This window comes from Cetorhinus maximus, chromosome 2, assembly GCF_964194155.1.
Source record: "Cetorhinus maximus chromosome 2, sCetMax3.hap1.1, whole genome shotgun sequence".
In the NCBI taxonomy this organism is placed as follows: domain Eukaryota; kingdom Metazoa; phylum Chordata; class Chondrichthyes; order Lamniformes; family Cetorhinidae; genus Cetorhinus; species Cetorhinus maximus.
This window is the reverse complement of record NC_135880.1, coordinates 36,755,922-36,772,122: the sequence shown is the minus strand read 5'-3', so window position 1 is coordinate 36,772,122 and position 16,201 is coordinate 36,755,922. Positions and strand designations below refer to the sequence as shown.

The window sequence follows — 16,201 nt, the reverse complement described above, 5'->3', positions numbered from 1 at the left end:
TGGTTATTTTTCCCAAAAGGAAAAGGCCATATTGACAACATGAAAGACTTTCCTATTCGGGTAAAATAAATTTCAAAGACATATGGGAACATTAGGATTTCCAGATTAAAGAAAGCGAAATATATTTAAAGAAGGGTGGAAGGCTGTGAGGGGGTGGCTGTGTAAGATCTAAAAGATATACCATGTTAAACAGACTTGGGGAAGTAGTCTCTCGCCACTTTGCAGAAGTCTGCTGTTCCAGTAACCAAAGTTGTGTTGAAAGCCTTTGGAATTCCACTGTCGAGAGGGTGCTGTGTAACCTTGCTGGATTGCCTATCTAAATTTAAAATCTATTTTGGACTGTTGCCTTAAAGGGGGTGTGTGGTTGGGAGTCAGGTTAATTAGGAATTTTGGGATTTGTCAGAATGTTAAGTAACAGTGTAACTGTAATACTGTGTATGCGTTTTAATTATTTTCTTTTGTTAATAAATGTTTTAATTTAATTTTTAAAATCATTGAAGGTGTTAGTGGACTCATTACTTCTGAATTCAGTGCACAAACCTTCTCATAATAAATACAAATCGCAAAACCGTTGTGACAATGTGGTCAAGTTTCCCTTGTGGATTTGGTCAGCCTGGAAAATACCACCTGCCGTATCATAACATGGCACACCAGATTGAACATGATATATGCATACACTCTTACATTACTAAAAGCAAATACGGAACAGTACAAGGTTTACAACTAGTCTAACAGAATAGGGCAGAAGAATTAGCAAAAGGAAGAGAACTGCTCATTGTTTTCTGTTGAAACACAGATAGTAACCAGGCAACCTCCCCACTAGCAACATAGGAACTAGGAGCAGGCCATTTAATCCATCGAGCCTATTCAGTGAGATCAAGGCTAATGTTCTCATTAATTTCACAAAGTTATCAAAGGCTATGGGTAACAAAAATGTAGCAACCTCGGTTTTAAAATGAACAATTAATCCATCATTTATTGCCATTTGCGGGTAAGATTTCCAAACTTGTATCACCCACTGTGTGAGGAAGTGCTAATTTCACTCCCGATAGGCCAGGCTCTAATTTTTAAACTATGCCCCCTAGTCCTAGATTCCCAAACGGGCAGAATTTGTTTCTTCCAATCTACCCTATCTGTTCCCCCTCAATATCTTGAAAACTCTGATCAAATCACCCCTTATCCTTCTAAATTCCAGGGAACACAACCCTAGTTTGTGTCATCTGTCCTCATAATTTAACCCTCGGTGTTCAGGTATCATTCTTCCAAAGCCGTGGCCTCTACCACCTAGAAGGGCAAGGGCAGCAGATATATGGGAACATCATCACCTGCAAGTTCTGATTTGGAACTATATTGCCCTTCCTTCACTGTCACTGGGTTAAAATCCTGGAACGCCCTAATAGCACTGTGGGTGTACCTACACCAGTTGGACTGCTGGAGGTAGCTCACTCCTCCTTCTCAAGGACAAGTAGGGATGGGCAACAAATACTGGCTGCCATACCCCATGGAAGAATAATAAATAAATAAATAAATTATTCTGGTAAATCTTCAAGGCCAACATATCCTTCCTAAGGTGTGATGCCCGGAATTGGTCACAGTACTCCAGATGTGGTCTGCTCAGGCCTTCATATAGATGAAGCATGACTTCTACTGTCTTGTGTTCTATTCCTCTAGATATAAAGGCCAGAATTTCATTAGCCTTTTGGGTTATTTTCTGTAACTATTCACTCCATTTAAATGATCTGTGTATCTGCGCCCTCATGTCTCTTCTGAATTCACAACTCCCATGGGACTACCACTATACCACGGAACATACAACTGTCCTCCTCTGTGGGTGTTCCATTCAATTATAGAACCATGTGAAAACTTCCTACTCCAATATTTTCATTCCATGATACTCGTTAATTTAAACCCACCCACAGCAAAATAGTGAAGCTTTAATTTGGGAATCTAAAATAGTGCTGCACAAATGTGATGGCTTGGCTCACAAACACATTCAGTAGAGGCCTAGAAGCAGAGTGTCCACCAGTGCTCTCAGTAATAGAATGCTGAGTGACAAAGGAACTAAAGTGATCTGCAATTCTTTACAATGAATGTAATCAGTCACAGGATGCAGCTTTACCTAGTCTCTTGCCTTACCTGTGGAGAAGATTAAGACGGTATTGTTCCAGAATCCATACTTCTGCAGAGCAACAGTGATGTTCCCCACAGCTTCGTCCATCACTGACACCATTCCTGCATAATGGCGCCGATGTTCATCATGGATAAAACTGTACGGCTCTATGTACTCCTTAGGCACTTGAAGTGGTAAGTGAACGGACTGGAAGGGCAGGTACAGAAATAGAGGCTGCAACAGAGCGCACAGTGTGGAAAGATTACTTGGGCAGTGAAGGATGATATAAGTGCTAATTACAGATCATCTGATTTGAGGCCAATGAAGCTCTTGTGTTTGAGCGTCAGGCTGCCAATCGGTTCAGCTTGTCGACTGAGTGGCTGGGCCTAATCAGTCCTTGAAAGCCTTTTGTTGTTGAGGCTAAAACCAGGCAGGACAAGTAGATTTCTATCTGAGGTTCTGCTGTTTACTTAGCCTTTTAACAGCCATCACAACTAATTCTTCCATAAAGACCCATACAGTGAAGAAGGGGCCATTCAGCCCATCATGCCTGTGCCAGCTCCTTGTAAAGAACTACCCATATAGTCCTACTTTCCTGCTCTATCCCCATTGGTCGACAATTTCTTTCATTTTCCAGTACATATCTAATTCTCTTTTGAAAATTACAACTTAATCTGCTTCCAAAGCCCTTTCAGGTTGTGCATTCCAGTCTCGTTAAGTAATTCTCATCCCCCCTCTGGTTCTTTTGCTGATTATCTCAAATCTGTGTTCTCTAGTTACTGACCTTCCTGACAGTGGAAATCATTTCTTCTTATTTACTTGATCAAAATCCTCTATAATTTTGAACACCTCTAGTAAACCTCCCCTTAACCTTTTTTTGCTCCAAGGAGAGCAATCAGGTCACCAACCCTCGTACCATGGGAAGCAGTTCTTAGAATCATAGAAAGTTTACAGCTCAAAAAGGCCACTTGGCCCATCATGTCTGCACCGGCCAAACAACGAGCCACCCAGCCTAATCCCACCTTCCAGCATTTGGTCCGCAGCCATTTTTAAATTCATTTACGGGATATGGATATTGCTGCCTGGGCCAGCATTTATTACCCATCCCTAACTGACCTTGGGAAGTTGGTGGTCAGTTGCCTTCTTGAACCGCTGCAGTCCAGCGTGGTGTAGGCACACCCACAGTGCTGCTAGGGAGGGAGCTCCATAATTTTGACCCAGCAACAGTGAACGAACAGCGATACATTTCCAAAGTCAGGATGGTGAATGACTTGGAGGAGAACTTTCAGGCGGTGGTGTTCCCATGTATCTGCTGGCCTTGTCCTTCTAGATGGTAGTAGTCATGAGTTTGGGAAGTGCTGTCTAAGGAGGCTTGGTGAGTTCCTGCAGTGCATCTTGTAGATGGTACACACTGCTGCCACTGTGGGTCGGTGGTGGAGGGAGTAAATATTTGTGGGTGGGTTGCCAATCATGGAGGCTGCTTTTGTGCTGGAGGTTACGGCACTTGAGGTACATATCCAGACACATAACTAAGTTGAGAGTTTTTGCCTCTACTACCCTTTCAGGCAGAGTGTTCCAGGTCCCCACAACCATCTGGGTGAAAATATTTTTCCTCATCTCCTCTTTAATTATTCTACCAATCACTTCAAATCTATGCCCCCTAGTCATTGACCTCTCTGCTAAAGTAAATAGGGCCTTCCCAGCCACTCAATCCAGGTCACTTGCAATTAATCTCCCCTCAGTATCCTCTGTTCCAAGGAGAACAACCCCAGCCTATCAAATATTTTCTCATAGCCGCAATTTTCCAGTTCTAGCAACATCCTGGTAAATCTCCTCTGTATCCTCTCTAATGCTATTACATCCTTTCTGTAATGAGGTGTCCAGAACTGCACACATTATTCAAGTTATGGCCTAACTAATGTTTTATATAGTTCCAGCATAACCTCCCTGCCTCAGCTAATAAAGGAAAGGATTCTATATGCCTTAACCACCTTATCAACTGGTCCTGCTACCCTCAGGGATTGGTGGACATTCACTCTAAGGCCCCTTACTTCCTCTACACCTCTCAGTATCCTTCCATAAAATGAGTTGCCTCACACTTCTCTGGGTTGAAATCCATTTGCCACTTTTCTGCCCTCCTGACCAGTTCCTCCCTATTTACTCTTAACAAGATCCTTCGTGATTTAGAACACTTTAAAAAAAAAGTTCTTTCATGGGATGTGGGCATCACTGATAAAGCCAGCATTTATTGGCCACACTAACTGCCCTAACTGCTAGGCCACTTCAGAGGGCAGTTCAGAATTAACCACTTTGCTGGGTCTGGAGTCACACATATAGGCTAGAGCAGACTTCATGTCCCAATCCCGGAAACCAAGAACTGTGATTGTACTCGAAAAGAGTTGCAATCTGTGACTGTTGGTAACTCGAAAGAGTTTCCTTCCCAAAGTGACATTAGTGAACCAGATGGGTTTGTCTGACAATCCAGTAATTCCATAGTCACCATTACTGATACTCACATTCTATTATAGATTCATTTAATTAATTTAATTTAAAATTCTAAGGCTGCCATGGTGGGATTTGAACTCATATCTCCAGGTCATTAGGCCAGGACTCTGGATTAGTCCAGGGACTTAACCGCTATGATATTGCAGCCCTATAATAAATATTAAACCTCTCCCTAATATCATTACCTTAAGGGGGACAACGCCAACTTCTTTACTCTCTCCATGTTACTGAAGTCCCACATCCCTGGTCTCATTCTAGTAAATCTCCTCTGCACCTGCTCCAGGGTCTTCACATCCTCCCTAAAGTACGGTGTCCAGAATGGGAACAATGCTCCAGCTGAAGCCTAACCGGCAATTTATAAATGTTTAGCATAACTTCCTTGCTTTTGTATTCTATATGTCTATTTATAAAGCCAGGATCCAGTATGCTTTTTCTTTTTAAACAACCTTATCAACTTCAAAGACTGGTATATATGAACTCCCAGCTCTCTGTGGTACATGCACCCCTTCAAAATTGTTACCACAGCATTTGAGATAGAAATAAAAAAAACAAAACAAAATGACTTCTCTGTTTTAAAAAGACAGATTTTGCTTCCTGGTTTACATTTTGGGAATAGACTAAGGTCAGTTTATTCAATAACTAGACTGCGGAGTTCAGAAGAAGACCAGTAGCAATGCTACTTGCAGGAATAACACACAGACTGATAATTGTACCGTTTTGGGAGAGGGGGGGGGGTAAAGGAAAGGATTCTTTATACCATCAAGAATATTTACTAAGTTCAACAGTTAAACACGTCAATTCAAGACAAATAGCCATGAAGTCTGCATGCTGTAGTCAAACTGTATCTGCTGTCTAGCCTGGATGTTTTATTTCGTCCCATTTCTTAAAACATAAAAGTAAAGAACAAATCTTGTATGGAGAACAGGAATGACAGGAGAACAATTTTCAGACTCAGTATTTTATACTTGCGTCAATGTTGTTTTAAAGAAATTAAAATCAGTATTTAAGGTTTCAGATAACTGATAGCCTTTGGTGGATTTTGGGCGAATCAGAGGTCATTTGATCTCAGGGAATTAAAAATTAAAACCTTCTAGATCTGTAGTACCTTACTCATAGCACTTAAGGCAACAGGACCAGTGCAATACACACGAACAACACACTCATCCATGTGCTTCAGAAATTCACCCCCCCTTCCTGATCCCATTAAGGTTACAGAGCTTCATCAGCGCATCGGCTGAATTTTATGGGGCACCTGCGGGCGGGAAAACAGGTGGGTGGACCCGTAAATTAGGATTCCATGTTATCGCTGCAGGCCCACCGCCCTCCATCCCACCGCTATTTGACGTGGGAGCAGAAGTAGGTCATTCAGCCCATCGAGTCTGCTCCACCATTCAATGAGATCATGACTGATCTGAAAATCCTCAACTCCAACTTTCCTGCCTTTTCCCCATAGCCCTTGATTCCCTTACCGATTAAAAATCTAACTCCACTTTGAAAATACTTAACGACCCAGCCTCTACAGCCCTCAGTGCTAAAGAATTCCACAGATTACCCATCGAGAGAAGAAATTCCTCTTCATCTCTGTTTTAAATGGGCGCCCCCTTACTCTGAGTTTATGCCCTCTGGTCCTAGACTCCGGGGGGAGGCAGTGGGTGGGCTGCCCACCCGTGGCCCAATTGATGCCTTCAAGTGGGCAATTAATGCCCAGTTAAGGGCCTCATCCTGGCGTTGATCTGATTTAATGGGTGGCGGGTGGGACCTGCGCTCAATATGCAGCCTGGCAGGTTTAACTCTACAGGCTGCTGATCAGTGAAGGGGAGGGAGTTGGGGGGGGGGGGGGGGGGTGTGGCGGTGTGGAGAGAAGAGGTGCCTCCTTCCTGCCCCCTGTGCTAATCAGAAGCTCCCACCCTACAGTTTTTGCCTGCCTGCGTCCACCTTCCCCTTTGCCCCTATTCAACAAGCTACCCCTACACCCCGGGGCCTGCCAACTATGATGAAATCCCGCCTCGTAGTAATTAAGAGTGGTCATCTGAAAAATTGATTTATGCTGGGGTGTGGGGATCCCAGCGTCAGCATAGGGTCCAGCCCCATGTTTTAATTTTTGCATAATATTTATCTTCAAGAAGCCCATAAACTAAAGCAAAAAGAACAGCCAATATTAGCAGCACTTGATTGTGTTGTTTTCTTCCTAAATCTTTCGTTCTCTTGTTCCAGACAGTCACCCTGGCCTCCTTGTTACTGACTTAGGTACAACATTCAGCAGCTCAGGGTCAGTCATTTCAGTGCGAGGTTTTTTTGGCTCAAATATCCAGCTCCCCACTGCTCTCAATTTCAACCTCTTCCTTCTGTATTTTTCTTTCCGAGCTTCCATCCGTCATAGTTCTTAATGGCTACTTTGCTACGTTTGCAGATCATTCTTTAAACTTAATAAGATCCTGTCGGTTTATTAATGTTTAAAAAGGTGTCCCTTTTCTGACTTGCTCTATAAATGGCAGCTTGACAAGCGAAGTACAAAAAACAGACAGACAATCTTAGCAGTTACACAAGTTTCTTGAAAAATTTGGCTTCACAGTCCCATTTCTGGCCGCTGTAAAAAAAACACAGGCTTATTAAAATTTTTATGGTGTACACCAACCTGTGTAGGGTCACGTTTGGACAGAAGTTCAGTGGCTTTCTGCGTAAATAAATGGGTCGAGTACACGTCTGTAAATCCAGCAGCAGCTTCTTCTCCGTCACGCAAGTCCAGTGCACAGCGAGTGACGTTTAGTGACGCAATAAAATAACACCGGTCGTGAGTGTAATAATTCTCGCTGCCCAACAAGTAACCTGAAGTGTAGAAGAAACAAAAGAAGTTGAAGCAACAAAACACCCCTGAAAACGGAGAAATGATAAGGTTGGTATTGAGCGTTCTTAGCTTGCATGATTACATGATGATCCAAGGGTGAATTAAAAGGTCCATCAGCCAAAGTTCCAAAAATAGATATAATTAACACATCTCACATAAATACACTGAAAAATTATAAACTGCTGAGCTCAGCAGAATAACTGACTGGAAAGGGAAAGGCTGTCTCTAATTGGTAGCATCCTCGGTGGCGAAACGATTAAGTGTACCCATGTGAGCCAGACAGCTCAGGACTAAGTGCCAGCTTCAGTCCCCTGTGCCATCCATGCTGAATTAGCTGATCTTAGCTAGAGCGGACTTCAGTGCCCCAGAGCTATGACGGTGGAGGGAAGCAGGGCAGGGAGGGGAGGTCTTGGGGAATAAGGGGGAAGATCGTGAAGGATGCTGCTCCTGGTCCAGTAACACTCTTATTGGACAGCACGCAGGTATGGGTAACCGTGACAGCAGGATTGAGCTCAGCTGTACGGGTCAGCAGCCTGGTTACACTGACAGCATGGCCTCACAGTAAGATTGGCCCTTGGGTCAGGCACCGGAAGGTTGCTGACACCAGCAAAAGCACTGAGAATGAGGAGTGGGGGAAGGTACAGAGGAAGGAGAAGTTTTAAAAAAAACAATATTGACAGCAAAACTCTAGTGTGCAGAAGTGATGGTTGAACTCAACTCCTACCGTGTTACACATCGTAGGATTCTAGCACACTGTGTAACCGGGTGACCATATGTCACGGTTTCTTTGTGTGGGTACAGCTGAAGCAATGTTCTTTGTGTTTAACAACGGGATTTAGAATATTGGAAATAACATTTGTAAAACAGCAAGCCAGTGCAGCCGACAGTCAACGTGTGAAAAATACCTTTTCGGAGGTAGTAGTGGAGGTGTCATCTCAGTGCTTTGAGATTATCTGTACACATTGACTGCATCTGCTGGGGTCCATTTTCTTCTTCACAATGTACAGAAAATGAGGCTACAGGATTTGACAATTTTTGTAGTTAATTTGTAGTTAAACTGTCCCCACTTGAGGTCTAAGATAGTCTCTGTGGGAGTTACATTGTAACTTTGTAAGTACAGGACAAAGATGAACTAACTTCAACTCAGACAGGGAGAATGTCCTGACCATTAAAATGTAGAATGTAGTTACCAAAATAGGAATCAAATCCTCTCCGCGTTGGGAGGCACTCTTTCTTGTACATGCCCAAGTGCCATTTCCCCACCATGTGAGTGCTATAACCAGCCTCCTTGAGCAGTTGAGGCAGCAGCTTTTCATCTAATGGGAGGCAGTACGGTTGACAGGGCCAGATGATTTCATGTTGTAAACCTGTATGGATCTGGAGAGAAACCATGAATAATTAAGCTGCAGGTGGCTGTATGTGAAAGCACTGTTGCTATGCAACACATGACATCGCTGTCCAATAATTAGTGCTTTGAGATTATCTGTACACATTGACTGCATCTGCTGGGGTCCATTTTCTTCTTCACAATGTACAGAAAATGAGGCTACAGGATTTGACAGTAATGACACTTTTTAAAACCTACCTCGCTGGTCAAGCTTTCGGTTGCCTGTCCTAGTATCTGTGGCTTGGTGTCAAATTTTGCTTAATGATGCTGCTGCACCGTGGGATGTTTTACTATTTTAAAAGGTGCTGCATAAATGCAAGTTGCTGTGATTAAATGCTGTAGTATTTACATACAAACATATGAACATGGAGCAGGAATAGGCCACTCAGCCCATCAAGCCTGTTCCGTCATTCAAGATCATGGCTGATCTGATTGCAACCTTCCACCTACCCCGGATGACCTTTAACCCCTTTTTTAATAAAGAATCTATCTAGCTCTGCCTTAAAAATATTCAAAGACTTCCACTGTCTTTTGAGGAAGAAAGTTCCAAAGTCTCAATAACCCCAGAAAACATTTCTTCTCATCTGTCTTAAATGAGCGGCCTCCTTATTTTTAAACCATGGCCCCTAGTTCTAGATTCTCCCACAAGAGGAAACATACTCTACACACCCACTCTGTTAAGACCCCTCAGGATCTTAAAAGGTTTCAATCAAGTCACCTCTTACTCTAAATTCCAAAGGATACAAGCCTAACCTGTACAACCTTTCCACTTAACGCAACTCATTCCTGGTATTAGCCTAAGCCTTCTCTGAACTGCTTCTAATGCATTTAGATCCTTCCTTAAATAAGGAGACCAATACTGTACACAGTACTCCAGATATGGTCTCATCAGTAATAAAAATAAAACTACCTGGAAAAACTCAGCACGTCTCACAGCATCTGCAGAGAGGACACACAGTTAACGTTTCGAGTCCGAATGACTCTTCAACAGAACTAAGGAAAAATAGAAAAGAGGTGAAATATAAGCTGGTTTAAGGGGGGTGGGACAAGTAGAGCTGGATAGAGGGCCAGTGATAGGTGGAGATTGCCAAAAGATGTCATAGACAAAAGGACAAAGAGGTGTTGAAGGTGGTGATATTATATAAGGAATGTGCTAATTAAGGGTAGAAAGCAGGACAAGCAAGGTACAGATAGCCCTAGTGGGGGTGGGGTGGGGGGAAGGGATCGAAATAGGCTAAAAGGCAGAGATAAAACAATGGATGGAAATACATTTAAAAATAATGGAAATAGGTGGGAAAAGAAAAATCTATATAAATTATTGGAAAAAAGGGGGATCGGAAAGGGGGTGGGGATGGAGGAGAGAGTTCATGATCTAAAATTGTTGAACTCAATATTCAGTCCGGAAGGCTGTAAAGTGCCTAGACGGAAGATGAGCTGCTGTTCCTCCAGTTTGTGTTGAGCTTCACTGGAACATTGCAGCAGGTCAAGGACGGACATGTGGGCATGAGAGCAGGGTGGAGTGTTGGTCTCATCAGTGTCCTGTACAACAGAAGCATAACCTCCCTACTTTTGTATTCAATTTCCCTTGCAATAAACGATAACATTCTATTAGCTTTCCTAATTACCTGCTGTACCTGCATATGAGCCTTTTGTGATTCGTGCACTAGGACACCCAGATCCCTCAATCTCAGAGCTCTGCAATCTCTCACCATTTAGATAATATACTTCTTTTTTATTCTTCCTGCCAAAAATGGACAATTTCATTTTAGACCACATTATACTCCATTTGCCAGGTCTTTGCCCACTCACTTAACCTATTTGTGTCACTTTGTAGCCTCCTTACAGTCTTCTCACAACTTACTTTCCTACCTATCTTTGTGTCATCAGCAAATTTATCAACCATAAAACCTGTCCCTTCATCCAAAGCATTTATATAAATTGTAAAAAGTTGAGGCCCCAGCACTGATCCCTTTGGCACACCACTCGTTACATCCCACAAACCAGAAAAAGACCCATTTATGCCTATTCTGTTTTCTGTTAGCTAGTCAATCTTCTATTCATGCCTATATGTTACCCTTACACCATGAGCTTTTATTTTCCGTAATAGCCTTTGATGTGGCACCTTATCAAATGCCTTCTGGAAATCTAAGTACAGTACATCCACCGGTTCCCCTTTATTCACAACACTTCAAAGAACTCCATTAAATTGGTTCAACTTGATTTCCCTTTCACAAAACCATGTTGACTCTGCCTGATTGCCGTAAACTTTTCTAAGTGCCCTGCTACAACATCTTTAATAATAGACTCTAACATTTTCCTTATGACAGATGTTAAGCTAACTGGTCTGTAGTTTCCTGCTTTCTGTCTCCCTCCTTTTTTGAATAAAAGAGTTACATTTGCTATTTTCTAATCTAATGGAACCTTCCCCAAATCTAGAGAATTTCGGAAATTTAAAACCAACGCATCAACTATTTCATTAGTCACTTCTTTCAAGGCCCTAGAATGAAGTCCATCAGGACCCAGGGCTTTGTCAGCCAGCAGCTCCAACAATTTGCTCAATACCACTTCCCTGGTGATTGTAATTTTCCTGAGCTCCCTCCTCCCTTCCATTTCCTGATTTACAACTATTTCTGAGATGTTACTTGTAACCTCTATAGTGAGGCCCAATGCAAAATACCTGTTCAATTCATCTGCCATCTCCTTACTTTCCATTATTAATTCCCCAGATTCACTTTCTATAGGACCAACAGTCACATTGTTAATTCTTATTTAAGTGTCTATAGAAACTCTTACAATCCGTCTTAATATTTCTAGTTAGCTTTCTCTCGTACTCTAATTTTTCCCTCATTAATCTTTTGGCCATTCTTTGCTGTTCTTTATATTCTGTCCAATCTTCTGACCTGTCTTTGCGCATTTATATGGCTTTTCTTTAAGTTTGATACTATCTTTAACTTTTTTTAGTTAATCACGGATGGTGGGTCCTCCCCTTGGAATTTTTCTCTCTCATTGGAATGCGTCCATTCTGTGTATTCTGAAATATCCCTTTAAAAGCCTGGCACTGCATCTCCATGGAGCTATCCATTAACCTCATTTGCTAGTTCACTCTAGCTAGCTCTGCTTTCATGCCCTCATAGTTTCCCTTATTTACGTTTAAAATACTAGTTTTGGATGCACTCTTCTCTCCCTCAAACTGAATGTAAAATTCAATAATATTATGATTGCTCCCACCTAGGAGTGCCTTCACTATGAGGTTATTAATTAATCCCATCTTGATGCACAATACCAGGTCTAGCAAAACCTGCTCTCTGGTTGGTTCCCGAATGTGCTGTTCCAAGAAACTATCCCGAAAACATTCTATGAACTCCTCATCTAGGCTATCTTTGCCCATCTGATTTTTCCAGTCTATCTGTAGATTAAAATCCCCCATGATTATCTCTGCACTTTTCTGACAAGCTCCCATTATCTCTTCCTTTATACTCTGTCCTACCATGAAGTTACAGTTAGGGGGCCCGTACACTGCTCCCACAAGCAACTTTTTGCCTTTATCATTTCTCATCTCAACCCAAACTGCTTCTACAATCTGGCTTCCTGAACTTCGGTTATCCCTCTCTAAAGTGCTAATCCCGTCATTAATTAACAGAGCCACCCCTCTACCTTTTCCTAGCTTCCTGCCCTTCCTAAATGTCACATACCCTTCAATATTCAGATCCCAAGCTATGTCATCCTGCAGTCACATCTCTGTAATAGCTATCAGATGGTACTTATTTATTTCTATTTGCACCATCAGTTCATCTGTTTTGTTGCAAATGCTACATGCATTTAGATGCAGGGCCTTTAATTTTGTCCTTTTATTATTTTTGCAATGTCTGGCCTTATCTTCTGATTTACTCTTAGATTTGTACTTTGTCCATTTCCCATATTAGTTCCTTTCTCTCTTGCCTTGTTTCTACCCTTTGGTTTACCAGTTGTTTCAGATTGCTGTACAACATCTACCACAGTGAGCAAGGTTCTAGTGCGGCATTTTAATTTAGAGCATGAATGGTTAAAACACATTAGTAACTGCTATGAATGCGAATTTTATAAGGTTATGATGTTTTAAATTGTCTCTTTAAGGAAAAATGGGGTAATGAAGAGAGTCATGTAATCTGCTATGAGTTCTGCCTGGCAACAGGCCAAGTGGCTTGGTTGCCATGGGGATTGCTGGGGGCCGCAAGTCAAGATGTTTGCAACTGAAACAAAGACAAGAGCAGCTGGGGCTCACTGTGGACAGACTTTGTGTATCTGAGATTTCGAACAGAGAGAGTGAGAGAGTGAGAGAGTGAGAGAGTGAGAGAGTGAGAGAGTGAGAGAGTGAGAGAGTGAGAGAGTGAGAGAGTGAGAGAGTGAGAGAGTGAGAGAGTGAGAGAGTGAGAGAGTGAGAGAGTGAGAGAGTGAGAGAGTGAGAGAGTGAGAGAGTGAGAGAGTGAGAGAGTGAGAGAGTGAGAGAGGTCTCACAGAGGGGCAAAGGTCTGCAGCTAGTCTGGTCAGCAGGGGAAAGTGTGTGTCTTTCTGTAGATTACCAGGCAGAACACAGGAGGTGTCTCTGGTTGAAGAGGCGCATCCCGTGGTAATCTAAGGGATGGATTTTGCCAGAGTGGGCCTTACTGCTAGTATACAGTTTGGGACTTTTCCAGAAACTGAGAGAAGCACCCATTGATGATCACTCAATGTTACAACTTGGTGAAACAGGAAAAAGCAAATCTTTCATCTTTTATGTAGTTTAGAGTACTCATTGCCTACTAAGTGCTGTTTAGTTAATGTTGCGTTTCGTTTGTTTGTTACAGTAAAAGTCTTAAAACTTGAAATCTTGTCATGCGATTCCTTGAAGTTGGCCACTAGGGATTCAAATATCTCTTCAAAAGTGTTCGGTCTCCATGAGCATTATAATAGTAAAACACTGCTGCAGTCACATTGCTTTGAACATTGATTACCAGAGTCATTTAATTTAGTTTCTTCTAAAAACTCTGTTATTTACCCATAACTCAAAATCCCCAGTTCCATTCATCTCCCTGGTCTGACTTCAAGTTGAGCTTCAAGCCTTCTCATTCCCAGTGCTACTGAAATCCTTATCTATGCTTTATCCATCTCCAGAATTGACTTCACCAATGTCCCTCCTTGATGGTTTCCCAAGCAATGTCCTACAGAAACTCCAAATTGTTCCAAACTCTGACGTTTATATTATGACTTAGTCACCCGTGTCTTTGCTGACCTCCACTGACTTTGTCTCTGCCCCATACATTAAATGAAAAAAAAATCTTTATTTACAAGTCTCGCCATATCCTTACCCACATCTTGCCCCAGAATCTTCTTCAGTCCTACATCTCAGTCTTTGTTCTTCAATCTTCTGACTCCAGCTTATTTTCTATCTCCCCTCCATCTGCACCACCAGAGTTGGCAAAGCTCCAACAACTTGGTCATACTCCCTGGAACTCTTCATTAACTCTCTCCCCTTTTTACAGAATCATAAAATTTCATCACACAGGAAACAGCCATTCATCCTCTCGTGATGTCCATCTGCTGGCTTTTTTTAAAAGAGCTGTCCAATTTCCACACCTCAAGCTTTTCCCCAATACCCTGCAAATACATTATCATGTTCTTCAAGTACATTATCATGTTGATTCTCTCCCACTTCAATGCCTCCTCAAAATCTCTCCACTATTGCTCCGTGAAACACCATCGTCCTTTTTATGTTAAACGGACTCCATAAATGCAAGTTTTGTACCTTCTTATATAAGCACCCCAACGAGAGAAAGAAATTGAAAATGCCACTTAGTGCCTTGATACTTGGTTAAAAGTACTTTTGTTATGCAAGAAAAAAAATGTTTATTTTTTGCAAGTCTTCCTTTTCCCTGTTGCTGTATCCCTCTAATGTCTTTTGTTTATTTGTCTGTCTCTAGTCTATTTTCTTTTTAGTGCCTTTGGGAATATTTGCACAAAGGCTCTTGTGTCTTGGAAGTTGTTTTTCTGTTGGCTAGTTATCTGGCGCTACCAAAAGCTTTGATCCCACATCACTGACTGTTTATGGAGATAATTCACCTGAACATTGTGTGAACTGATTAGAGAAAGCATCGAATGCTGCTGGCATTGTTCTACAGTATTAAAGGGGAATTTTATGATTTGGTGGAGTTTCAGGCAGCTTCAAGTTCTAGAACAATCAACTCAAACCTCATTAGAGCTGGGAAAGTTTGCAGATGAGAAGTTTGTCTGTGGTGCAAACACAGTCGTTGCAATTTTTTTCAATAACACTTTAAATGTATGCTTTTTTTAAAAAAGCAGCACATAGAGTGATCGAACTACAGGCCCAAAACATCTCACTTATTTTCAGTGAGACTCATTGCTCACCCTAACCAGTGCGGCCTTACCACAGCAGCTCCATTCTTTTCCATAGATTCACAGCAACTATACCCTTCCTTCAATTTATTTAAAGGCTTTTGTGTAAAGTGTAAACCCCTTAGACATAGCCTATACACTTTTTCTGCTTATTCTGGGTTATTACTGCACATCTCCAAGGAATCACAGTAAACATTACAAGAGCTCCCTTGGGGCAGATAAGGATGATCTCACTGTGTTCTCCGATAGCCCTCATCTGATAAGCTCACATTACCAGTTGTACACACAACATAAGCAGCATGTTATCTCCTGGCAATACCATTCTTGTAGCTGACTTTATCTAATGTTAACAATTTAAAGCCATCACTTTGGTGTTGCAACATTCTGCAGGTTTACTTTATTTGGCAGGGTAAAAAACAAAGCAGTACAGTAGAACATAGTGGATGAGCAGCACAGTACTTCAGAATACTTATTTTACCTTCAGGATTTAGAAGCTCCTCTTTACCAACGAGAACAATTTATATTTGTACGGCACCTTTAAGGCAATAAAGTGTCCTAAGGTGCTTCACAGGTGCATTATAAAACATAGTATGACACTGTGCCACATGAGGAGGTACAGGGTCAGATGACCAAAAGCTTGGTCAATCAGATAGGTTTTAAGATGTAAGCTAAAAGCAAAAAACTGTGGATGCTGGAAATCCAAAACAAAAACAAAAATACCTGGAAAAACTCAGCAGGTCTGGCAGCATCTGCGGAGAGGAACACAGTTAACGTTTCGAGTCCGCATGACTCTTCAACAGAACTAAGGAAAAATAGAAAAGGTGTGAAATATAAGCTGGTTTAAGGGGTGGGTGTGGGGGGGGGGGGGAACAAGAAGAGCTGGATAGAGGGCTAGTGATAGGTGGAGATAACCAAAAGATGTCACAGACAAAAGGACAAAGAGGTGTTGAAGGTGGTGATATTATCTAAAGGAATGTGCTAATTA

General features: G+C 41.9%; 1 protein-coding gene across 2 annotated transcripts in view; it reads right to left on the bottom strand.

The window, feature by feature from the left end:
* The window catches only part of arsb (arylsulfatase B), a 128,030-nt gene that overhangs the window by 87,480 nt on the left and 24,349 nt on the right, over positions 1-16,201 (bottom strand). For both annotated transcript variants that reach the window (XM_078563326.1, XM_078563323.1), the window contains exons 2-4: positions 8,651-8,837; positions 7,251-7,441; positions 2,137-2,344 (exon numbers count right to left, since the gene is read on the bottom strand). In XM_078563326.1, the coding sequence (XP_078419452.1) occupies positions 2,137-2,344; positions 7,251-7,441; positions 8,651-8,837 (586 nt within the window). The remainder of the gene's footprint in view (positions 1-2,136; positions 2,345-7,250; positions 7,442-8,650; positions 8,838-16,201) is intronic.